Here is a 27,309-nt window from a genome sequence, read left to right on the forward strand (position 1 = left end):
AAGCAGTCCCAGACATGGAGGTCTGCTGAGCCCAGCAGGCCACCATACCTGGGAGGGCCAGCCATTCCTAATGGGGTCGCAAATGGCGAGTGCCTCATTAATATGCATGAGGCATTCAATTTGCGACCCCAATAGGAATCGCTAACAGTGTCTCAGACACTGTTGTACAGGTCATTTTGCGACTCGCAATTGAGCGCAATTTGCTAGTCGCTAAATGACATGGTCGTACATCTGGCCCTCTGTATGGTAGCTGAGGTTAAATAGAGATAGTAGAAAATTAACTGAATAAAATAGTTTATAAGACCCAATACGTAATGCTACTACACTACAATTAAACATTGAATTTTTAATGGCATTGATGAAGCCCATGTATATACTTTAGTTTTCAATGGCGTAAGTTGTGCTAATGGAGACAATTCAATGTATTTCTCCTCAGGCTTAAGGTTTACGGATGCACCACTGTGAATAATGAAAGTTATCAAACAACCATTGATTTTCAGTGTAATCTTTTCTTTGACTAATATTTTCTTTCACAGGTGGCCAGTCCAACATGTCATTTTTAACCTGGCACAACCATCTTCTTCACTTTCACTTGATACCGATGTTGTGGCGATCGACTTTGTTTGGTGTCGATTTACCTCAACTGATGTTGTCGCTTGGCCTTATGGGCGTGCATCAAACATTCTGTAAGGTGCGAGTGGCCATTTTGTCTTCACGCTGTGACACACTTGCTTTTTTCCTTCACTTTGCAAACCATTACAATATGGTTCTCCTTCCCACAGCCTTTACATATCTGCCCAATCGGGTGACATTTACCTTTGTATGGAAGTGAAAATCCACACCTGAAGCACAACTTTGTTTATGTGTAGACATCACCTTTTGTCTTTCAGTCTTGTGCTTCGGCTTACTTTTTATATTCATGACTGATTCACTCTGGTCACCTCTGGCCTCCATGTCAGCAGCTTGTCGATCAGCAAGCTCTTCAGCTCTTTCAGCTATTAGCACTTGCTCCAGACTCAGAGTTTCTCTCAGCATTCATTGTCTAAATGTATCTGACAAACATCCATCAATAACTCTAAAGCGTATAACCCCTTCATCATTTAATTGATTGAACTTACAGTGTTTGATGGGCATATCAAGTTTCTTAACAAATTCATTGATGGTGTCACCAACTTTCTGTTGTTCTTGACTGAAAATGTACCTTTCATATGCTGCATTTGGCATTGGATTGAGATTCAAAGCTACTTTGAGCTGATGGTACGTGACATCTTCAGCTTGTGGCATTTTCTTTATGACTTTTCTTACACCTTTACCAGCAGGATTTTTGAGGTACTTGATAATCTTTCTGCTATTAGTTTCGTCATGTGCAGCAATTAAATCATCAAATGTCCCTATCCAAGCAGTCCATCGGTCGCGAATAGTTTGCTTTTTGGCATTATCGAAGGTTGGTGGTGATTTCAGGAAGGGGGCAGTATTGTAGACCTGGGTGGAACTTACTGACATTGAGGGTTGCATTGTCTCCGACGCTGTTTGATGATCTTGTTTATGCAAACGACGTGCTGACCTCTGGCTTATCCTTGATAATGCCTGGGAACTTGGCTTCTTTATTCACTGCCAATTGAAAAATTTCACTATTCTGATTGCTGCTCTTGGCTTTTTAATCTTCGAGGACCTGTGGAGTTGTTCTGAGCCCCACTAAACAGCTTTGGTGGTGGGCCGCTTCAGGCATGGACGGCCCTGTAAGCACAACCCTGGGCACTTCTCCTTGGGCCACTTCACCCAGTGCTGTGATGTGATGACTCGCTTTGATCTGTTCTGGTATGCACATGATTCTCTCTTTTATTTAAATCGTTTGGCTTTTAGGCATCACTTTGAACTTTTCTGACCCCTGCTTGTATCCGCTTTCAGCATTAACACATTGTATAATGGATAGTATAGCTTCTTATTACATAGCAGCGCTGTACCTTTCTTTACAGCTTGATCATCAGGTTCTTGGTCATTGATGTGTGGATTTTCAGAAATGTTTCACAGCGGCTGGAGTTGCGCTTTGATTCCACGTACACCAATCACTGATTCTATACATTCAACTAAGGCACACGTGGCATGCACTGGCAGTTTGCTTGGGCCACAGAAAACTCTTTGGGAGAGCATTGTTAATCTTCTGGTTAATTATTCCCTATCTCATCACCAGTTGTAGTGTCCTCCCCAGCCTGTGTACCCACCAATGACTACGTCACACGCAAAGCTTAGCGTTACAGGTTGTTATTTTGCTGTGTGTAACTGAGCTCAACATTCTAAACTTGCATTCACTTCATTACGCTCTAACACTAACGCCACAGTTCTATGGAGTTTAGTGGGGGCTCACATTATGCTACAGAACTTCCTGGCGTTGAGAGTCTATGCTGCTCGCCTGGACTTGCATCATTCATACCATTGGTAAGTCCTTGTGACGTCAGAACAGGTAGACTTCCTTTTCTCGTGGCCATTGAAGCATTTCAACTCTTGAAGGACTTTCAAGTTGTGCGGAATGCATCTGGCACTTTCCGTGGTGTCCGCTTCAGGGATCACCAGCTCCGTATTCATAACTCTGGGTATCCTACATGGGTCACTGTGCCCATAGTGGTGGTATGATGACTCTCTTTTCTAAGCTTTTGGTAAGTTCCACAATAATTTTTCAACTTGGCTTTTTTCAGCGTTTAGCACTTTCTGAATTTGGCTCATTCACTGCTAGCGCTTCTCGCCCTCATATGTCACTCATTCTATTGCTTCTCTGTGCCTGGTTGTTTCCACCTTTAGCGTTCTCATTCCATACAATTTGTAGCTCAGAGTTGCTTAACGGCACAGTACCTCTTTCACAGCCTTATTCGCAGGTTTCTGGCCAACAGTGAATAAACTTCTCAGTGAGGCCTCTGTTATCAACTGCTTCACAGTGGCTGGAGTGGTGCTTTGACTCCATGTACACCAAACGTCGATCTTCACTTCGACTGAGGCACATGTGGCACGCACAATCTGTTTTGTGGAACATGGCAAACTCTCTTGGAGAGCACTGTCGCTGTTCGGATTACATATCCCCCTATTTCGTCACCAGTTGTGATCTCCTCCCCAGCCTGGTTACTCATAAATGACTATGCCAAACATGGAGCGTAGTATTATACGTCTTTATTCCTGTGCATGTAAGTGCGAACTCAACGTGCTGAACATGAACTCTATTCACCATACTCGAAACATACGTCATAGTTCTACAGAGTCAATCAGAAACCAAAAGGGTCCCGTCAGTGCTAAATCACAAGACACTATGCTAAGTTCTGGTTATTATCAGGAGTCAATTTATGTACTTCAATGTTTTCCCTAATGCTGACTCAGCAAATACTGTATCAGCATAGTCCGAGTGATGCAGTTATTTAGAGAAGGAGGCAAATTTGTTTGCTATGGACATAATAAGGGTTTCTTGGTTATTGCAAATTGGGGTAACAGCCATTAATTTTTAGGGGTTTCTATTAAAATGCACAGTAAAACTACACTTGAAGTACTTTTAAGTTTACTTGAAGAACTTTTAAGATGGCCTATAGCTCCCCCCCAAAGACTTATGTCTCAGCTGGTGACTGCTTCTTTGGTGGAGTAAGCTTCCTGACCGAACACTTCTTACAACTGGCATGAAAGGAATATAACCCCACACAATTTAAAATCAGAAAAACATTTCTCACAATCTCTGTTACAACCACTAATCCTGTAAGTGCAAAAAATCACACAAAGAGCAAATGACAGTAGCAGCAGACAAAATATTAAAAGATTATTTTCTAAAATATTTGCTTGAAAGCGAATTCAGTGCAAAATAGCAAACTATTCCATCAGCGTGCAGAAGCACTAGTTGTTTATTTTTATATGGAATTGGACACATTGAGAAACCAGGCCATCTTTAGCACTAACTTACTCACTGCCCCCACATGGCTGATTCTTCCCCCTCAAAGACCTAGCTTTCGGCTGGTGAGTGTGCCTCTTGTGGCACATTAAAAGATTAAAAAACAGAGCTTTGCTGCTTCAAAAAGAATTACACAGACACACAACTTGAATTTAGTCTTGCAGTCTGAATCTTGCAAATCTGTAATGGTTTGTCTAGTCTGACTACGTGTTTAAAGTGTATAAGGGGAGTGATACTTTGAACAAACAAAATGGCAAACCCATTTTACTTGAAGCCAGAGGAGTCTGATGAGGCAGAGATTTTGTCAAGTGGCATTCAATCAAACAAGTGAAACTAAATACTGTCCCAAGGTCAAGGGAAAATAATACAAATGCACACAGATCCAAATTCCAATTCACTCACACTATTCAGTCCCTCTAAGCAGGGAATGTACACACACTGGTTGTATTACTAAAATTTCACCAGACCCAAGAGTGTAATATCAAAGGGCTTTATTCATAGACATAAAAAGGAATGTTTAAAACATTTCCAATCACAATAAAAACCTGTCAAATTCAACAATCCCTAAACATAAAAATCTAATGTACTTTAAAAACAGTTCATATGCAATACAGTAAGAGCTGATTGACTGTTTCCATGAAGTAAATGTGGGAGTCATAAAAACAAAAAATCTACTTACAATAACATCACATTATACACAAAAACAAACATTCCGAAAAAATAGCGATTACTAACAGGGAGGCCCTACTGCCCAGTTCAGAGTACTGTTACACAACCTGATCCAACTTGTTGCGTAGAGTTCCTATTATTATTATCACTTCCTTTATATTTTTACAGTTTTAAACTGAATCCAACTATGAGAGAGATTATCGCCAAAAATATAAAAGAAGTGATAATAATAATAGGAACTCTACGCAACGAGTTGGATCAGGTTGTGTAATAGTGTGAGTGAATTGGAATTTGGATCTGTGTGAATTGGAATTATTTTCTCTTGACCTTGGGACGGTATTTAGTTTGACTATTAAGTAGTGCCCTGGTCCCTTCGGTCGGAGGGACCTCCACTCTTTTTTACTTACTTATTCAATCAAACAAACCAGTGCTCGCTGAGCCCCTCTCTAGTTTCCCTGATTCGGTGCGGCCCTGCGTTTTGGAAGTGGTGGAGCTCGGCGTTAAGGCGAGGTGGCCACCACTGCGCTCCGCCACATCCTAGTAAATATGCCCCAATGTATTTCAATGTTTTCGTCATTCCCTCTCCTCTGCTGACCGAGTTCTACATGCTAACCTGATCTGAAATTGCTCTTCACCTGCTGTTCTTATCTCTGGATTTGCCTGTATGGTTGAAGCTTGCCATTTTCGTGTAAAAAAACGTTATCTCTATTCCTTGAGCTTTATGTTGACCCTCAATCTGTAGTGTTAAATCATTTAACGCATCACAATCCATAGGCCACATTTCTTCTAATACCAAATTATCTTTCAACTCATCGTGTAAACTTTGTAAAATGTAGCAGCTGCTGCCCCTTTGGCCTAATTGGCTCCGGCTCTTAACTGCTGGAAATGGAAGTAAGGAACTATTTCTGTTTTGCTGTCAGGTTAGCAGTGCTAAATGAGTGGCTTGAGAATTCTGACAAATATCAGACACCTCAGAAAAAGTGTCCAATGACGCTTGAAATTTCAATACGATTTACACATCTCATAGATATTACTGATATTGCCCCCAAACTTGTATCTGGCCATTCCGGTATTAGCGCCAGGATCGCAGGTACCCGTGCCATCCTACCACCAAAAAGATGGTGCTTTAATGAGGATATACTATCCGACCAAGCTAATAAACTAAAAATTGATAACGCAATTAAGGAATACTTCACATTAAATGATCTCCCCGACACGAACACACTAACACTTTGGGATGCGCTTAAAGCTACCATCAGAGGTGTCGCTATCAGTATCAAAGCGCAGATCAACAAAAAGCTTAATGTAGAACTTGAATCACTGGAAAAAGAAATTAAATCATTAGAAATCTTGCACTCGACGAATATAAGCCACAAAACCATCTTGGACCAACTAATCAAGAAGAAGTATGAATATAATAAAATAGTGAGCAAACGGGCTGGAGTGTGGATAAATAAATTCAAGGCACTCAAGCTATGTGAGGGTAATACGGCAGGGAAACTACTTGCGTCATATCTCAAACACAAAGAAAAGCAATTCTCTATCTCATCGATTAAGGACCCCAAGGGTGATATCCAAACCAAACAAAATAAGATACTACGTACATTCCATAGCTTCTACGAAGATTTATATAAAAATAAACAAACAATGAACCTGGAGGAGTGTTCCAAATATCTACAATCACTGAACTTGCCAAAGCTGTCAGACTCAGATAGCTGTGCGCTAGGGTCTCCCTTCACTGGAAAGGAACTTTCGACTGCTATCAAATCCCTCAAAAACAATAAAGCCCCGGGCCCGGACGGCTTCTCGGCTATCTTCTATAAGGAGTTTGCCAATTCCTTAAGTCCCACTCTGTTAAAACTATTTAACACTATCGCAAGGGAGGGCAGTGTCTCCAAATCAATGGGTGACGCCAATATTATCGTCATTCCGAAAGAAGGTAAAGATCCCCTCTTTACAAAGAATTACAGACCGATCTCACTCATCAATCTAGATTGCAAGATCTATGCAAAGATCTTAGCCAATAGACTGAACGCTTTCCTCCCAAAACTGATCAGTAATTCACAGGTGGGATTCCTCAAATACCGCATGTCTAATGATAACACTAGATTACTCTGTCACGTCCTGGAAAAAGCCAAGCTTACTGACACCCCCTCCATTGCCATTACCCTGGACGCAGAAAAAGCGTTTGGCAGGGTATCATGGACATTTCTTAAACAATGCATGTTTTCTTTTGATCTTGGTGGATCTTACATAAACATGGTGATGGCACTTTACTCCAACCCTACCGCCCGGATTGCCATTAATGGTACACTGTTGGACTCCTTCCACTTAGAACAGGGCACTAGACAAGGGTGCCCCCTCTCCCCTGCACTGTTCCTCTTAGCCATAGAACCCCTAATCACAGATATCAAAGATAACGCTGCAATTAAGGGAATACATTTCGGGAAAAGTTGCGTGAAGCTAGCCGCATACGCAGACGATATCCTTGTGATAACGGAAGATCCTGGTGAATCCATCAAGGCTCTTATGTCTACCATAGAAAGATACTTGTTATACTCCGGCTATAAGTTAAACCGGGACAAGTCTGAAGTTAAACCGCTAAATATTCAAAGCTCTCGGGACGTGCTCGGTGACTCAGGTCCCACCTGGCAACCAGAATTCATTAAATACTTGGGGTTTGAGTTTGGTGGCACAACATTAGAGACACTCCAGCACAACTAAGCACTTACACTAGAGAAAATTAAATCTCTTCTAGATACATGGTCACCTAGATTTATAACATGGTGGGGAAGGGTCGAGGCCATCAAGATGATGATCTCCCCACTAGTGAACTACCTAATCACTATGTTACCCCTAAAACTAACTGAGGAATTCCACCACAAAATCGACTCCCTACTCTCGAAATTTTTATGGAAAGGGAAAAGAGCAAGAATCAGTATGAAAAAACTCAGACTTGACAAAACACTAGGGGGGTCAATTTAGCTGACTTCAAGCTCTATCAAATGGCATTCTTGGTGAAACAAGGCTCTTACTGGCTGTTGCCACCGTCCAAATATACTCCTGTTTGGCTAGACATTGAGAAATCAATCCTTAAGAATCTCGCGCCTGCAGCCCTCCTGACCACACACCTGAATTCTGTCACCTGCTCAAAGTCAATATTCAAGAACACTAAGTCCGCCCTACTGAGCATTGACAAACACTTAGAGATTAGCCTTAAGTATTCTAACTTTGAGTCTCTTTGGAATAATCATAAAATACGCTATAAAGGGAAAACCTTATATAATGAATCATGGATCAGTAAGGGGATCTATTATCCTTACCAACTTTCCAATGAGACCTACCCCCTCTCCTTTAATGAGTTACAGGCCAAATACAATCTACAACCGATAGAATTCTATAACTTTTAAAAAATAAAATCAGCAATATCCAAAGCAAAACTCTCAACATTACCTCCCGGGTTACTTATTAAAACTACACAAACTAGGTCACCAAGTATCCTGGATCTATAAATTAATACGCCCACAACATTCTTCCCTCAATAAGGAACTAATTTCCTTCTGGGAGACACTTGCCCCCTTTGCGATCTCGGAACAAGATTGGTCCGAAACTTGGAAATCAACCATGAGATATAAGATCAGCTCAGTATTGTCACAGACGAAATTCTGGCTGTTGCATAGGGCCTTCTGGACTCCAGCCAGACTCCACTCCCATAAACTCAGGGAGGACCCCATCTGCTGGAATTGCAAAGACAAAACTGGGGACCACAAACACTTACTAATTCATTGCGATTGTGTGACACCATTCTGGAACAAGATTTTCAAATTCATACATGATCTTTTTTCATATTCCCCTAGTAGAGATCTCCCGACGCTAGTGTTTGGTTTTCTCAAAGCGGGGTCACTCAACGGTAATGATCAGGCACTTCTTGACTTACTACTTATAGCTGCAGCTAAGACTATCCTTAACAACTGGAAAGACACCCGCAAAGCCTCCTTTAAGTGTTGGCTAAACTGGATCACTAACCTAAGGGGAGCGGAAAATATAACTCTCCAGAACTCTCCATGGAGGCCTTCCTCCAGACACATGTGGGACACCCTTGACCACTACTTTACCTCTCACAAGCCTCCATGAATCTCCCCACTTATAGCTATATCCCCCTACAAGACCTCTTATGCCAGGGCTCTCTACTAACTCTCTCCTATGTCCCTTCGATTTTACCCATGTGAGCGACGACAGATTCAGCCGAACAAAGAGTGTTATAGCCTTATTACAGGGATACTACATGTGCTATTCTGCAAGATACAGCATATCATTCTGTGTACTTGTGACGATGATTGATCATGTAATTATTGCTCTATTCCTATTGTTTATTTTGATATGTCTATGTCTATTCTGTTAGAACCCCTATGTATTGTACTGTAAGTAAGTCTTTGCTTTGGAAACAATCAATAAAAATCTTCTGAAATGAAAAAAAATAAGAAGTTTCAATACGATTGGACTGTCTCTGTTAATTAAAAATGTTCTTTGGTCAACTATAAGAGAGCAAAGGCCACGTTTGTTGTATCTCTAGAAAAGGCTTGTGGTTTGTGGTCTATTAAAAAAAAAAAATGTAGACCTATCTGATCAATAACAAAAAAATCACAAAATGGTAATGTAGCATTAGAAAGGAGACAGCACTGTTTATTATCCACAGCACATACATGGTATTTGTGTGATGCATGCTTTTATAACATCGAAAAGTGGTGTATAGTGTATCATTTTAACTGATGTTTTAAGTATTTTAGAAGTCTGCTAATGTATGAAGACACTGATATCTTTACACATCAATTCATATCTCACAAACCATATTTAAAAGGTCTGTGCTAGGAGGAGCTTAGCACGCATCCAAGATGGTCGCGTGAGCACAGGGCTCTCCGGACCCTCGCCACTCCTCGCCATTTATCCTGATGATATCCTGATTTCTTGGAAGGGCCTTTGAAGGTGAACCTAGACTGAGTCCATAACTCCTTTCAGAATTTGAATCGGACTTGGGGTACCGAAATTACAGCATTTTGAACTTTCGAGGCCCATCTCGGGGCGGTGCCGGGGACTTGGTGAGCTGTGGATCCGGGACGTAGTTGAATAACAACGGCATTGGGACCTCACCAGTGGACGTACCCCCACTTTCAGTTTCGCTTTTGGTTTCTGGCACGGTCTGCCTGGGGGTCTGTTCCGCTCTGCCAGAGACCAGTCCAATCTGGTGTCATCACTGCTTTCTCCCTACGGAGTACTGAGTCAAGTCGTGACTTTCTCCGGACCCTGCGGCCCAGCTTCTCGGCAGGCTGGTGCCCGGCCTACCAGCGGCCATTTTCACTCGGTCCTGCGGGCCCCTCCGGGGTGCATCTTACACCATGACGGGCAGGGGTGAACCTGAGAAGCGGAAGACCAAGACGTCTCTTCGCGGGGGACAGTTCCAGACAAATGTTATGGACCGCTACACTCAAGCCAAGGGATCCCCAGGGCTCTCCAGCACTACCCCGGAGGATGCTAGAGACGGCCCATCTGTCCCTGTCGACTTGTCCCTGCAGGACATTATGGGCGCCATTACCGGTATGAAGGAGACCATCGGCCAGCAGTATGAGGCCCTGGCTCGTAAACTTGACACGGTCGCCATCGATGTCACTTTAATCAGGGCTGACCTGTCCAAAACTAACGAGAAGGTGAAGTCGTTGGATTTAACGACCTCCAGCCTCACGGCCGATGTGTCGGAACTTCGAACAGACCTTGGCGCCCTGAAATCGGCAAACGACTTGATGTCCCATCGGTTGGATGATTTTGAGAACCTGGCAAGACGCAACAACATCCGCGTCATAGGTGTTCCGGAGAATCCCGAGGCTCGGTCTGTTGACCTCCTGATCGAAGAGCTAATCCTCACCCATCTTGCCCCGTCTGGACTTAGCAAGTTTTTTGCTGTGGAGCGCGCACATCGTGTCCCGGGCGGTAAGCCTAGGCCTGGCGCTCCCCCGAGGCCTATCATCGCCAAGCTTTTCCATTTCAGGGACCGTGATGCGATTTTGCAGGCCTCGAGGGTGCACGGCCCGGTGAAATTCGAAAACTCCTCAGTCAATTTTTTCCCGGACTTCACTCAACTCGTTCAGAGACAGAGGATGGGCTTTCAGGGGGTTAAGCGACGTCTTCGGGACCTGGGCTTGAAGTATGCGATGCTTTTCCCTGCCAGGCTTCGAGTGGAACATGAGGAGCGGACCTTCTTTTTTGAACGACCGGACAATGTGAGTGACTGGTTGGATTCCCTGCCTGGTCGGGGCGATCGAGCGGGGCACTCTGGCGGTGCCGAGGGTGGTGAGCCTCTACAGAATTGACTTTTCGGTCCCTAACCTTGATACTCGGACATTACTCAGTTGGGTTCTACCTCTCTGGTATATTTTGTTTTATAGTAGCTCTCGTCAGGGTGGCGGGTGGTGGCTGGCCTTCCTCCTCCTCCGGGGTCTTTTTGTAGAATGGGATTGTTAGGGCGACAGGTACACTGCATTTTGGGGTGGTTTTACAGTTTGCAGGGGTGCAGGGAGGGGGGAGTTGTAACGGGTTTTGGTGGGGGTGTTTGTGTTCGGGGGTGTTCTTTTTTCTCTCAAGGCGGCATATTTGTTCTTTCTTTGTTTCCTGTGTCCTGCTTTCTGAGGGGAGACTCCTGCTACTTTTGTGGGGATGGGGGGTAGTGGGTTGAGGTTGTTAACTTGGAACGTCAATGGATTGGGGGATCGTATCAAACGGGGTGTTGTACTACAATATTTGCGTCGTCTGGCGCCTGATGTTGTACTCCTGCAGGAAACGCATTTGGTTGGCAATGTGTGTCATGCTATGAATAGGTGGGGATACCGACTGGTTGCACACTCCGGGTTTACCACCGGTTCCAGGGGGGTCGGTATTCTTGTTCGGTCTTCCCTCCCACTAGAGATTGACAACGTCATCCTTGACGACAGAGGGCGTTATGCCGCCCTAACTGGGAGGTGGGAGGGTAGGACCCTTTCTTTAGTCACAATATATGTCCCCCCCCGGGCCTCCAGACCTCCACTTTCTCTGATGTTGGTCGGATGTTGCTGGAACTCCCCGATAGTCTTCTCCTCATGGGTGGTGACTTTAATTCTGTGCTACCGGCGACCTGGATCGTCATCCCCCCAGGGCCCTTCCCGTTTCCCAATCATGGCTTGGTGGGTTCTTGGACACTTTTGGGCTGGTGGATTGTTGGAGGTTGATGCACCCGACGCAGTGTCAGTACACCTTCCACTCCGGGGCGCATGGGAGTCTCTCCAGGCTTGATTACTTCCTTCTGCCCGCGGCCCAGGCCACCCACATTGGTGAGGTTCGACACTTGGCCCGGGGCATCTCAGATCACTCCCCTGTGTGGCTGCATTTCGATACGGGGATGCAGGCCGCGGGGCGGATCGCCCCCATTAACCCTTGGCATCTCCGTAGCCCTAAGACTCGCGATAGCCTCCTGAAGTCGCTCGATCACTACTTCTTGGAGAACGAGGGGTCTGTCTTGTCCTCAGTGTCCTTGTGGGAGGCCTTTAAAACGGTCATACGGGGCCAGGCCCTCTCTTTAATAGCTGAGACCAAGAAAGCTAGAAATGGGGAGGTCGTGGGGCTTGAGGCTGAAATACTGGAGTTGGAGGCTGAGCTAGACTCGGGTGTTACTCATGAGGGGCTCCATGCCCTTAGCTTGAAACAGTTTGAATACAAATCCCTTGTCACTGATGCCGCCAAGACATTGTACAGGGAACAGCAAGGTAGACTGTATGATGTCGGGGATAAAGCGGGTAAACTGATTGCTTGGCTTGATAAGAAGGAGAGAGTGAATCGCGTGGTCCCTGTGCTTCAGAACCCCGATGGGATGCGTGTGACTGACCCTGGCGAGATTGTGGAGTGTTTTGCTGACTATTTTCGTGTGATCTACTCCCCGGTGTCTGATAGAGATGTGGCTGACTCTTGTTCCCTGTTGAGGGATATTGCGCTGCCTTGCTTGTCTGAAGAGGATCGAGAATGCATGGATGCGTCATTGTCAGCCGACGAGATTGCGGCCGCGATTCGTTCCCTTCGCACTGGTAAGGCTATGGGCCCCAATGGCTTGCCCATTGAATTGTACAAATTATGCCCTGATAAAGTGGCGCCGTTTCTCCGCGATATGTTTTTGGAGTCGCGTGAGCTCGGTTCCCTCCCTGGTGACCAACGTCTGGCTACTATAGTTGTGATTCCTAAGGAGGGCAAGCCTCGTGATCGTTGTGCCTCATACAGGCCCATTTCCCTATTAAACGCTGAACCGAAGATTCTTGCCAAGGTCCTCGCTAATCGCTTACTCGCTGTTATCTGTGACTTGATTCATCCGGATCAGTCCGGTTTCATTCCCCACCGGAACACTGCTCTCAACCTGCGGCGTTTGCATGGCGTTCTCGCCAGGGCGGAGTTTCTTTCCGAGCCGGCCATCTTGGCTTCGCTGGACGCCACGATGGCCTTTGACACGATCGAATGGCCATACCTCTGGGCCACACTGGCGAAGTTCGGTTTCGGGGCGGGATTTATCAGTTGGGTGAGACTTTTATATACGGATCCGCTAGCTCAGGTTGTTGTCAATGGGAGGGTGTCCCAGCCCTTCGCTCTCGGGAGGGGCACTAGGCAGGGGTGTCCGTTGTCCCCCCTGCTCTTTGCTCTTGCTTTAGAACCACTCGCAGCCTGGCTCCGATGGGAGCCGTCGATAAGGGGTATTCAGTGGGCCCCTGGCTTTGAGGACCGAGTCTCGTTGTACGCCGACGATATTCTCTTGTACCCTCCCCGCGTGAATCCCTTAATGTCCTTTTTGATGTCCTCACTTCTTTCGGGAAAAACTCCGGGTTGACTATTAATTGGTCCAAATCTTGTGTGTATGTCATTTCCGGTGGCCTTCCCCCCCTGCCGAATAGGTTTCCCATCCAAATCTCGCAATCCGGTTTCAAGTACTTGGGGGTCTATGTATCGTTGGACCCGGCGGTCCGCCATGAGCATAATCTCCTTCCTCCTCTTCGGCGTTTGAAGTTGGATGTGGCCCGCTAGCGTAGGTTGCCGTTGTCGCCACTCGGTCGAGCTGCACTTTTTAAAATGATGTCACTGCCCCGATTTCTCTACGCACTCCAGAACTCCTTTGACATTATTCCGGCGGCTTATTTCCGGGAGGTAGAGGGTTTGCAGAGGAGACTTATTTGGGATGGTCGCGCTCGTATAGCTCTCGCAAAACTGACTCTCCCCTGGTACGACGGGGGCATTGCGCTCCCGGATATCCGAAGGTATTATTGGGCCTCCCAGCTGTCCGCTATCAACCATGCTACTTACGCACCGGGTCCGAATCCGGCTTTCGCTATGGATAAATATCAGTTGCCTGGTGGCGACTTCAACAGAGCACTCTATTCTCGGGCGGCTGGGAGGAACCTAACGGGACCCACTAAGATTGCAGTACGTGTGTGGAGGGATGCTAATGTTGCCATGGGTTGGAATGGGCGCCTGACACGAGCGACCCCTTTGTTTGCGTCGGACGGATTGGGATGCCTCTGGACAACGAAAGGCTTTGAGAACTGGGATATGATTGGCATCAGCAGAGTGGGTGACCTCTGGGTAAAAGGTGCAGTCAAATCCTTTGCGGTGCTTCAGAGTGAGTATGAGTTGAGTGAGAGGGAGTTCTTCAGGTACGTACAGGTTCGCCACGCTCTGCTGTCGGCCTTTGGGGCAGGTACCACGATCCCCGCAGCTTCCCCACTCGAGGACCGTATACTTGATGGCCATCTGCCCGATAGTACGATTTCCTTAATTTATAAGAAGTTAATTAATAATCGGGCAGACCTCCTTGTGCATCTTCGGGAGGCCTGGACCGGAGACGGGTTGGAGTTGGACGACGAGGACTGGCAGTCTGCACTGTCCTCCCCGAAGGAGGTCGCCATTCCGGCCCGTCTCCGTCTTGTCCAGCTAAAAATTCTTCACCGTGTGTATGTGACGGGTCCTAGGTTGGTTGTGATGGGTTTTTCTTCGGATGGGCTGTGTAAGCGTGGCTGTGGATTGAGTGCCACCTTCCTTCATATCCTTTGGGAGTGTCGTGAGGTCGCGGCTTACTGGCGCCGTGTGCATGCGGTGATGGCGGATGTCACTGGGGTCGCTCTGTTGCCTGAGGCTCGTCGATGTTTGCTGAATGTATGGGAGCCTAATGACTACAACGTTTCCCAGGCCCGGTGGGCGGCACTTGGGAACATGATTGCAAAGAGGGATATCGCGCAGCTATGGGGTTCCCGTCGGCCTCCCGCCGTGTCAGTGTGGAAGGAGAACATGGATTGGTGCATGTTCAGAGAGAAGACGGTATATCTGGTCCGGGGCAAGCCTGGGGCGTGGGGTAAAATTTGGGGCCAATGGAACGCCTACCGAGGTAACATTTGCACGCCCCCTTTTGAAGCTACTTCTGACAATCCTCTGTCCCCCTGATCCTGGGGCTCCCGGAATACTGTACTTGTTATGCGGATGGTTCTGACTTCCCCGCTGCCTCCCCTCCCCCCCGGGTTGACTTTAGTGACCTCCTGATTCTTCATCTGGTATGGTGGGGTCCCCCCGTCGGCGCTCGGCACCATTCCGATTGTTTCTCGCCTTGAGTTTTGTTTTTTGTTTGTTTGCTTTTCTTTAGTTTTCTTCAAAATTTAAAAATGTCTGTATCCTGTCTAACTTTTGAGTTGCCGAGAACAATTCTATATTCCTGCTGTGCCTTTGGAGATCAGTTGCTGCTCTGCGACGCTTTGTAATTGACTGGCACAAACTAGCGGCCGGCCCTGGTGGTTGTAGGCCCAAGTCTGTAATTTTGACTCTCTGCACAATAAAGTTTTTCAAAAAAAAAAAAAAAAAAAAAAAAAAAAAGGTCTGTGCTATGGTCTGTAAAACGATATGGTACTTACCGGACGGTATTTCACGAGGATCTTTGGCAGATTCCAAGCTTTTACAGTTTGTAACATGTTTTATCTGGGATCCCTCACACCTAGGATCCAATATGGCCGCATAAAATTATTTACTCTTAGAAGACAGATCTAAAAATGATGTCTCATCATTTTTTCCAGATGAAGACGAGTGGCAGGAGGAGGAAGACCTGCTGCACGTCCCTTTCTCCTGCAAGCGGTTCTCTGAGGATGACATGGTCAGAAGGTCCAAGGAGTTTTATGAAATGCTCAATAAAAGAAGATCAGTCCGATTCATAAGTAGTGACCCGGTCCCGAGAGAGGTCATTGACAATATCATCCGAGCAGCAGGTAATGCATAGTAATGAACTTGTGTTGGTCTTCAGAGGTCTGGTGCAGGAAGAGTAAAGCCAAAAGGTTTATGGTGGGTAGAGCATTAGGAAATTGTAAAGGAAGTCACTTCCTAACAACTGCTTTGCTCGTGTGCATGTGGCCAATGCATTATAAGGAGATTCGCTCACTTCATTTCTGTAAGAAAGCAAGTTGCATAAAGCAGTAGACATTTTAAGACTATTTACCCCGATCATTTGGTTCTGGACTAAAATGCAAAATTAATATTTCTGAAATATGTCAATGTGGAGCGGACCAAAAGTAAAATTGCAAAAACGAGAGCAGGAGAGCCCCATATCTCTCTGGTCCCTTAATCCATCCTCATTTTCCTCCCTTAATCCCTCTTCCCTCCTTTGCATCTAGTGGATTTCAGTGGTAGAATTGGTAATTATTGATTGCAGTGCCGGACTGAGGCCCAGATTTATAATAATGCGGCGCAACGCAGCAACCAAAGTTGCGGCGTTGCGTTAGAGAGGAAAATCACAAGCATGCACATTATCTACCAAGATATGGCACTGTCCTGCTCTCTCCCAAGTACTGGTGCACAGTCAGGCTGTCTAGTGCCAGGAATATACCTTTGCACTTTGATTCAATGGTGTCTGTTTCAAGTCTAGCATAGGTTTTGTAGGTGTCTGTGTCAAGTCTAGTATAGGTTTTGCACTGGAAGAGTATCCCTTCAAAGTACTATGTCAAGTGAAACTTTTCCTCTTTGGATGTGTGCTTTAAGCTGCTGCACAAATGCAAAGTTGGAAACCTTGAAGAAATAAAAGCATTCTGCCTTTTCACACCTGCCTCTAAGAGGCATTATTTGTAGGTGCAAAACCCTGACTACTGTCTTTAGTAGCTAGAACTGTGAGTGGTTGCATTGAAACGCCCATGCAAGGGCGTAACACAGGACCCCGCATCCCCCGCGGTGCGGGGGGGGCCCAGCTGCAGGGGGCCCCCTCAGAACAGAACTACGGTCTGAGGCCTCCGCATAAAATGTGGAGTGGGGGCCCCTCTGTGAACATTGCAGGGGGGCCCCATAATCTTTCGTTACACCACTGTGCCCATGTACAACCCATGGAACCTCCCCCCCCACTCCTTAATTTTAAGTACTGCAAAGCTGCACAAATCGCTGCTTGGCTTTACTGTCAGGCAACATTCAATGACAAAACATGTTTTGTGCTGAACGTAAATTCGAACGTTTTCTTCTCGTTTGCATCAGCTTTTTGAAGAAAACCTGGCACAAAACATTAAAACCTGCTACCGAGACTCCTATTTAGAGTTTGGTGTCAAAAACCATCTGTTCACCCGTCTGTTGACATTGAGGTCCTACTGTCCTATTTACACTATGGCAGTTTGTCGGACAAGAGTCCGTCATTCGTCTGCCTCTTCGGCTACATTTTTCTTATTCTGTCGATGGTGGTATACTCTGAACATCGCAGTGGGAATCACGGAAAGTCAATACTCCATTGCACTATGTTAAATACCAATGCTACTAAACCTAAAGTTATGTATACCAAGCATATCTAACAAAACTTTAATCTGTCCGCCCATGGATCTATCAATATACCCATATAAAATACTCACTTAATTAAATTTTATTACCCACACCAATACAGTAAGGTAATGCATATTTTTTTTATAATATGCATGCTGAGACAAACATACAGTGCTAAGTCACTATAACTAAATAGTTTTTTTTAATGTATGAATACTAGAAGTAACTCTAAACAAAAGTGGTTTGAATTAATAACAAAACTATTATGAGACTACACTTGATCCCTATTTACTAATTTACATCACACCCCTGCCTATAGGCTCTCTTCTTGGGGAGGCAGGATTTTTCTGGTCTGCACAACCCAAAATTGGAACAAGCTTAATTTGGCAATTAAATGAGCCCCTTCTCTCTGGAGTTGCCGCAAACTTCTAAAGACTTGGGGGCATATTAACAAGGAACAGGGAAAATTAACGCTAAGGGCGCTTAGTGTTAATTTTTTTAACGCCAGCTATCGCTGGATAAAATCGCCTGGTTATCACGTTATTAACAACACTAACCGCCTAGGCGATAAAAAAATCCAGCGATAGCGGCATTTTGGGAGGTTATCGCTGCTAATGCAGCGATAAAACTACAAGGATAGGGATATCCTTGTTGATAGCCCATGGTGGACTTAGCCATGTAATCCACCTCCCATTGGATTACATGGCAAAGTCTGAAAATTAGCAGACGTTAAAAAGCAGCGTTAACCGTGGTTAGCGGCGCTGCTTTTTTTGTCACTAACAGGGTTAGTGTAAAGCTTGATAATAGGAGAAATGTCGCTTAGCGACATTTCTCCTATTATTTTACTCTGGAACGCCCACTTTGCATCTCATTAGAGATGCAAAGGGAAGCGTAGTGAAAAAGGGTGCTAACAATTGATTTTGCATGTTAGCACCCTGTTGTTGATAGGGCGATATTTTTATCTCCACTTCTTTGGCTTTTAAAGCCAAAAAAGCAGGATATGCCCCTTGATTTTTTTACTACCATTTAATTTAATTCCCTCTGTCCTTCCTCCTTTAGCGCTGAGTGACCACCGGGTAAATGTTTGCACTTTCTAAAACTCAAATCAAATCAAAACATATGATTCCATCATGCACCCCAAGTAGATTTTACCACACCCTACGCACTGCTGCCTTACATCTTAAAATCTTACACATAATGTCAAGGACAGGACAAATACTCACATGCAAAACATTGTGCTCATATAATCAACCTAGGTGTAGGCACACTTAGGGCTTGATTCCAAGTTGGGTGGTGTTGCGATGGGACCAGCCAAATTTGCTTAGTACCGCCCACCAAATAATGACTTTTTTTTTCTTTTGCGGGCAATTCCTTTCGCGTTCTCACGGCAATGCCTATAAAATAGGCATCGCAATGGGAACGTCAAAAAAAGTTCCACACTGTATGGACTGAAAAGTTAATTCCTTGCTGGAACTTCTGTGCATGCACACAGGGGGGCACATGTTGTGCCCCCCTGTGTGCATCCACAAGGCTTGAGGCACAAGGGGGTCCTGCAGGGCCCTCTTTCTTTCATCTCAGCCACTGTTTTCATGGAGGAAAGACCTCCATGAAATCAGTGGCAGAGATAAAAGTTGTAATATACTTGGCGGGACCGCAGCGGTCCATCAAGCATATAGATGCCTCTTGACTGCCGAACAAACACCAGGGAATGGTGGTTTCCTGGTGGAGTCGGCAGTCCCATGCAGGCACAACCACTAGGGTCATAATGTGGCGGTCGCAAGACCGCCACTGCCTCTCCACCACGAGTCTGGCTGTCCTCGGACCGCTAGACTCATAATTAGGCCCTAAGTGTATTGCATGTACTTTATGTGAACCTTATAATCTGAAGCAATTCCTACATTTTAACACCAAAATAATAAAGTTAACATTTTGGGGGCTGCTCTGGAACCTTGCCTGGGCTATTGTTTGCCACATCTTGCTCCTGGGATGCTTCCTACATCAGTTTCTGTTATCTACCATCATTGGGGCACTTTTGTTGGGGCCAAGCCGTCACACTGTAACTGCAGGGGACATCGTGTCCCAGAAGCCCCTCTTCCTGCTTCACATGTGCCCAATCGGCACTACTTAAGCGCGCTGCAGCCCCGGTTGATGGGGGCTGCTCTTGAACCCTGCCCGGGCCACTGTTGGCCACATCTTGCTCCTGAGACACTCGCTACATCAGTTCCTGTTGGCTACCATCATTGGGGGTACTTTCGGTGGGGGCGAGCCATCGCACTGCAACCGTAGGGGAGTACATGTCCCAGACCAATCATAGCTACTTTAGAGCACTGTAACCCCGCTTGACAGGGGCTGCTCTGAAATATTGCATGGGCTATTGTTGGCCACAGCTTGCCTCTGGGAAGCTCTCTACATAGGTTCCTGTTGGCTACCATCGTTGGGGGCACTTTTGTTGGGGGCGAGTCATTGTGCTGCGACTGCAGGGGACTACATGTCCCAGAAGGCCCTCTTGCTGCTTCACCTGTGCCCGATCAGCACTACTTAAGCACACTGCAGCCCCACTGCGTAGGCCACCCCCGGGCCAAGGGCTTTCCCGCCCATGCCAGTCAGAGACCTGAGGAGGCTGGGCCATCTCTCTTGGCCACGCTTTCTAAACGTAGTGTGATAAGGTACTTTTAATCTTAACAACACCCTGCCCATTTGAACTTTTATTATTACCCGGACTGAAGGCTACTATTTCTTGTTTTGCCCTTTCTGCACTAGTGCTGATAAAACCTCTGCATTTTTGTTGTTTAAGTTTCTTTTTGTATTTGTTTTAGATCTTTATTTTATTAGATTTTAAAGTTTTGTGCATTGTTTATGTGCTTCCTCTAGTGGCTAATGCTCTTTTTCTGTGCTGTTTGAAGTAGATTGAAACATCATTGTAGATTTTCTTGGAATCTCAGACTAGCTATTGCGTGCTTGCAAAATGGGTAAATGAAAGGCTTCTGACCTTCCATAGGGCATAACCAAACATCTGAAAAGCACCAGCAAACCTAACAACTGCACATTTGAAGAGATTGCTCTGCTAATTTAGGAAGTGGAGACACTTATTAACTCAGACACATTACCCCCAGAGGCATAAAGACCAGATTCGAACAACACTAATGTTCTAGTCCCCCACGTCAACCGGGGTGCTATCCCCAAGGCAAACTGCCCGCATGATCTTAAATCAAGCATTTGGTCAGGCACTGAGGGCAAGCAGGAACGCTTCAAATATATCAATTCTTTTTAAAGGCCATCCTAAGGGAACACCACAAAAAGATACAATTGAAGTCTCCAACAAACCTGTCACAGACTTAAAAAATGTGTCAGGCATGTCGAATATGATCACACACACAGACAATCTCAGTTCCTTGTAACAATAGACTTCTCCCCCTTGAAGTGCAGACTCACACTGCTTCACCACTTTTGCCACACAATGGGCCCAATTCACAAAACTAACTTAAGCCAAAATCCTAAACTTACTACCATTTTGGTATTCACAGAAGGCACTTACTCATTTTGTTATTCACAGAAGGCACTTACTCATTAATGAGTAAGTGCCTTCTGTGAATACCAAAATGAGTAAATGGTAGTAAGTTTAGGATTTTGTCTTAAGTTAGTTTTGTGAATCGGGCCCAAAAGTCTTAGCGTGGCACAATTTAATACCTTAGTTTCTGAAGGTGAATTGGCTACCGTAACACATCAAATCTCTGGACTCAAAAACTTGATAGAAGAACTTAAAACAATGGTCCTTCATTTATCCACCCTCTTAAATGAAATATCTGCTGTCAAAAAATACCACCATTGATACTGTTGTGCCAACAAAGCCTAGCCTACATGGGATTCTTTAAATAAGGCCACTAAATTATTTGGCCCTAGCCACCTGTCCCTGATCAAAGAGCATAGACCTGTCCCCAAAATGCAGGAGAAGTCAATATTGATGAAACAGTGGAGGACCCTTTACCTGCTTTTAAATAATCACTCTGCTCGACCCATCGCATCTTCATCTGTCACTATGCAGCCTGTAGACTACAAACAGCAACCTGCTGCATGGCAAATTGTAGCCTACAGAAAGCCTACCAGCTCCACAAAGAGGATGCCCAATATTCATGACTAATGTTCTCAATTTTAGCTAGATGTGTAACAAAGAAGGCAAGGATTCACTTATAAATAAATGCATACACTGGGATTCGAAAGGTAAGAGGCTCTTGTTCCCTAATAAAAGAGCACATCTTAGGTGCATCTAGGCACCTGCATAGTGGTACCAATTATGTCACCATCGAGCTAATTCTCCCCAGCAGAAACCTAGTGTATGCTCTAGTGGCACTTGACATAAGGACCTCTACCCTTAGTGACTACAATATCCGCTTCAAGTACAGATATCAGGATCAGAATTCAACCACAGATGGGAATACCCCCCTCCCCCCATTTTAAATTCAAGAGAATCTCCCTTGTGGGAAGTAGATACATCTTGCAATCAACACAAAATGTTTGCCCCTCTGTTATTTTTTCTGGAAATTCCAATATAATGCCTCTCCCTCTATCTCCCACCTGCGAGGCTATACAGATGGTAAACTTTCCTTCCTCCCTTACTGCTCCCCAGCCTGTGGAACCGGCTTCCATCATATCTTGGAACGTGGCTGGTTTAAGTTCGAAAGTCACTTCCCGGACTGGAATACATATATTGACTCAAAAGACATCTTCTTACTGCAGGAAACCTGGGCTTTGGAGTTTGTCTTTAAGTTAGGCTATCTTAACTTCTAGATTCCTGCTACACTTGAATCCTCAGGATGATCAGCAGGTGGTCTAATTACATGGATTAGATTAAACTTAGATTTTACTGTTAAACAGGTGAAAACAGATTGTGCGGCTATCTTCGCAGTTCGCATTAGACTAGGCAATTTAAACTTTATCGATATATACAATGTCTATGCCAGGGAGGTGAAGGCGGAGTTAAGATCAGAAATGATTTCCATCTTAGCGAAACATCTGGAGAAATATTGAGGGAAAGCGTACTTAATAATCGCAGGCGATTTTAACTCCACCTTTGATCCCCTAAATATGGATGATATTCATCTGGAAGTGGAAGAAGATGTGACTTGGGGAGTACTGCAACTTGACTTGCCCCAGATCCACAAATGGACGTAGACAGCCCTTCAGTTAAAGTCACTAACATTGGAATATGGGCTTAGATCTGCGAATGGAAGAACTAAATCTGATAGAAAGGGGCCTAGTACTTTTTCACCTTATTCAAGCTGCATTTATTATATTTTAATTGCTCTATATCATTGGTCATGCCTAAGCAACATGATTGTGAATCAGAGGGATGAAAGTGAACACAATCCCTTGTGTCTTAATATGACATCTTTTTGCCTGAGGTTGGAGAGTCAACACCATTTTGCAGCTACCACAAGAGAGATTGACCCTTCTAATGACATACCTCACCTTAAATGGTCACAGATACTATAGACCCCTGATTGCCTAGCAACAATTGCCATTGATTAACACCTAGCCTTAGCCAAGATGAACAAAAGCACCGTAAGTGACAAAGGGATAGCTACCATAGCTGATATTCCTACCCAATATATCAATTTATTTAACATATTTAAAATGTTAACATATTTCACTATTCCCGCCAATAAAATCCGGAAATGCCAAATTAAAACCAAAACCTGGTATAGTAGGGAGTGCAGGCGCTTACGTTGTCAGTTAGGTGAGGCACTAAAATCTATGGACATCTCCCATATCCACTCAGCGAGGAAGACCTAAAAACTGGCCCAGGTCCATGCCAAGAGGGAAAGGGATGATGGGAGATGGCAGGACCTAAAAGAGGCTTGCCATGTCAAGTATTCAACTAAATTTTGGGCCTTAGTTAAATGGGGCAGAGAGGCCCATCCGCCTTCAACTTCCAACTTTGTAGGTTCCTCTGTATGGGTGGAATATTTTTAAGCCTTGCACTCACTATCCAAGCATACCCCCTTAGTAGACGATCGTTTTGCAACTAGAGGACTCCTCTGCACTGCGGAAGCTCACATTTGAAATGGCAGAAGTTGGCCTCGCTCTGGATGCGATAACCAGAGGCAGGGCCTCTGGTCTGGATGTCATCACTGCCAACATTTTCCTACAGGACAGGGAGAATTTGTCCATGTATTTTCTATTTCTGGCAAATGCCATGGCTGGGGGTGTCCATATTCTGGAATCCTGGAAGGAAGCTGAAGTCATCTCAATACACAAGAAAGGCAATAAAGCCTTACCATTCAATTACAGGCCAATCAGTTCAATTGATTGTGCCCAGAAAATATTTGTGCACCTTTTTTTGGGTAGAATACATTGCTGGAAAGATTACAATGATATTCTGTCCCCCTTCCGGGCTGGTTTCTGCAAGAGGGTAAGCACTATGGATCAAGTCTTTTGCTTCCTTCTTCTATACTGGAAGATGACCGTGATCAGGGTAGGCAGCCTGTATGTTGCCTTCGTTGATCTTAAATCGGCCTTTGACCTGGTCCCCCACAAGAAATTGTGGCATGTCCTCCTTTGTATGGGCATGTCATTGACTCTCCTGACCATTCTCATCCATATGCATGAGGATAATTATGTTCATGTCCGCTGAGGGCAGCAGGGAGAGCTAATAGATCATTTTCCTATTCTTAAAGGGGTTCACAAAGGCTGCGTGTTGGCCCCAACTCTATTTTCTTTATTTTTAAATTACATTGTACAGCAGCTCTCAAGTCTTCATTTGGATGCACCTTCTTTGGCTGGTATCAAAACACCAATTTTATTGTTTGCCAATGATACCCTCTTGATCTCTAAAACACCCAGTGGTCTATAGTGAGTGCTGCTTCTTTTTGAAGATTTTTGTAAATCTCAGGGACTTGAGATTAACTCGGCTAAAACTAAATTTATGACCCCTCAGAAACCTAAAACTTTCAAGGGCAGACTAGAGTTGGGGGGTGGGGTGGAACACCCAGCTAGAGAGGGTGTAAGTTTTCACTTATTTAGAGGTTACCATGTCTCATATCTTGTATGGAAACCCCAAGTGGAGCTTTCATCCCTTAAACACAAAGAAATGGCTGGTGCCATATTAAAAGAGCACAGGTCCTGTAATTCAAAACCCATTGCCCCAGATTTACAAATATATGATTCTAAAGCACAAAGCTCTGCACTTTATGGCTCTGAACTATGGAACTTCTCAGATTTAACTTTGCTTGCAAATTCTGAGAATACGTTCTTGAGAAGCCTAACTCGTCTTCCACATAGCACTCCTCTTCTCCCACTGATGCTTGATATGGGTAAGAATTTAGTTGTAGACTAAGCCAGACTTCGGCTACTATGGAGAAGGCTTTGGTCCCAACCTGAACTGACTTTATACAGGGTGGCACTAACGGATGTCCTAGATGCAGAATCATATACTAAAATTCCATGTTTTTGCCAGATGAAACAATTACTTCCATCTATCGGTCTACGTACATTATGGGACAATCCACCATTTGCCGCATCAATCACAGCAGTCTCCTTAAAGAAACATTGTTGGCTTTGGGTTAGACAATTGGTCATTACCTCAGCTGTCAACTCTTCCCTAAGTGGTACGTTTTTAGACTTTAAATCAAATAGTCTTTTGGAGTTGTATTGGGATGCTATGACAGTCCCCCTGAATGGGAAGCTTTACTTCCAATTTAGTGCCGGCACCCTTTCCTTGGAAACCTACCAGTAAATGGACCCTAAATATCAGCCCTCTGTGCCCTACTTGTGAGATCTCCAAAGAAACTATTAGCCATGTGTTGTTTGCTTGTCCAAGATATACTGTACCCCACCAGAGATGGATTGAAACCCTCTGTAAGATGCTAGGGAATGTAGTTGGTCTACTTTGAGGATCCTGAGATCAGATCCGAACCTAACTTATATCTGTACCATTGGGAAGTTCTTGGGGTGGATGTAGGTGATTAGAATAAGAGCTGCCTGAAATAACTTACTTGTCTTGAGCCTGTAAAATTCAATATTGATGGTAAATGTAAATGTATTGGATTGTGTTTTTTCCAGTACTGTACTTCACTGACTCGGTCCATAACAATTTATCTCCATATCTGATTCTTCCCTTTTTGCTATTGTTGATTCCTCCCCCATTTGTTTTCAAATTTTTGATATGAAACACTGTATTTCTTTTAAACAGGCTGTGCCACCACAACCCTACTAAATTTCCAAATGCACTTTAATAGTTTTATAGTGGTCAAATGAAATTGTATTTGTTTTATTTATGTATGCTTTATGACTTAATCTGTTGAATACAGTTTATTTGGTTCAATTTGAAAGTTAACATTTTGACACACACACTTCCACTCTGCATGACACGCAAACTAGCCCCTTACAACACCACTTTTTTAACAAACACGGTAAAGGGAATGAACTACAATGCAACACATAGGAAATCACAAGACCTGTAAAGTGCAGTAAAAAGTTAACATAAGCAGCATCTCGAAATCGACATTCCCAAATGGCAAACATTATAACATTTTCAACAACAATAAATATTTACACGTAAACAAATGGCATACAATTTTCAGTGTACCGTTTGTTTAAAAAAGGAAAAATTTAAATCTTCTTTTTCCGGGTAATTAAATATTCTTATATAAAAAATGTATAAGAATAAAAGTCCAGAGTGAGGCTGAAAAATGTTGTCTTATTACAGTTTATGTACAATTGCCTCCAGGGGTTGCACTTGCCTCCCAAAATTTGAAATAATGTCATCCTCAGGTAACTCTCCATCCTCTTGGAGCAGATGTTAGTCCGTGCACTTACTTTTTGGGATGGGGATTTTTTTATTTTTTTTCGGTGGGATAGTGCATGTTGTTTCTGGGGAGGAATGTTTATGGGCATGGAAGTGTTTTGGGTCATGAGGTGATTTAAGGAAACCCCGAGAATTTGGGGACACTTTGATCCCTTGACTGTCACAACTCAACTTCCCATCATGGCAAAGAAAGAACCCTGAACTTGTGGCCCGCTATCACCACTGGCGAAATCATCGATACAATGAAGAGTGTCTACTTGGAGGCCACATCTGATCCTTGCCCCCACCACACCTTGACCAACGGAATCCTGCTGATCATCATAGCACTAACACCCATCCTCAATGCCTCTGTCGACTCAGCCACAATCCATGACACCTGGAAACATACACCGTCACACCCCTGCTCAAGAAACCATCAGCCGACCCAGGAATGCTCTCCAACTACAATTCTATCTCCCTTCTATAAAACCGGGTCATGGTCTTAGAGAAAATAATCAACCAATATCTCATTAACCACCTCAGAAAACACAAGCTCCTCGATGCCACTGAGTCCGCATTCATGCCCAACCAACGTACAGACATAGGACTCATTGTGCCACAGATCACATCTGCATGGTTCCAGATAGAGGAGGCACTGCAGCCCTCATTCTTCTGGTCCTATCAATACCATTTGACATGGTCTCACACCCCTTCCTCATCAGACGCCTGCACAAAATTGGCATCCAAAGACTCGCTCTCCAGTGAATCAGCTCCTTTTTAATGATTAGAACACACATTTTCAGGTGACACCTTATTTCTCTAAAGCCTGCAAACTCATTTGCCGAATGCTGCATGTTCATCGTTCAGCCCCCCCATCTTGAAAGCATATGTGGTCCCTCAGCCCAATGTCATCTGCACACAAAACAGTGATCTTGGGCAAAGAACCTCAACATGGGCTACAACTGGTGGCCAACTGAACTTGGACCCATATCTAGCACCCATTCCAGGAATCTCGGAATTATCATCCGCAGCAAACTGGACATGACTGCACAAGTCAACACCATCATCACTACATCCTGCTTCCACACTCTGAAGATGCTGAAGAGAATCGTCA

The 27,309-nt window shown here is 44.7% G+C and overlaps 1 protein-coding gene across 1 annotated transcript in view; it reads left to right on the forward strand.

The window, feature by feature from the left end:
* IYD (iodotyrosine deiodinase) overlaps positions 1 to 27,309 on the forward strand; it is a 303,802-nt gene that overhangs the window by 117,471 nt on the left and 159,022 nt on the right. Inside the window, exon 2 of the mRNA XM_085612483.1 lies at positions 15,703 to 15,891. Coding sequence (XP_085468609.1) covers positions 15,703 to 15,891 — 189 coding nt within the window. The remainder of the gene's footprint in view (positions 1 to 15,702; positions 15,892 to 27,309) is intronic.

The sequence above is a fragment of the Triturus cristatus genome, chromosome 6, assembly GCF_964204655.1.
Source record: "Triturus cristatus chromosome 6, aTriCri1.1, whole genome shotgun sequence".
Lineage (NCBI taxonomy): Eukaryota > Metazoa > Chordata > Amphibia > Caudata > Salamandridae > Triturus > Triturus cristatus.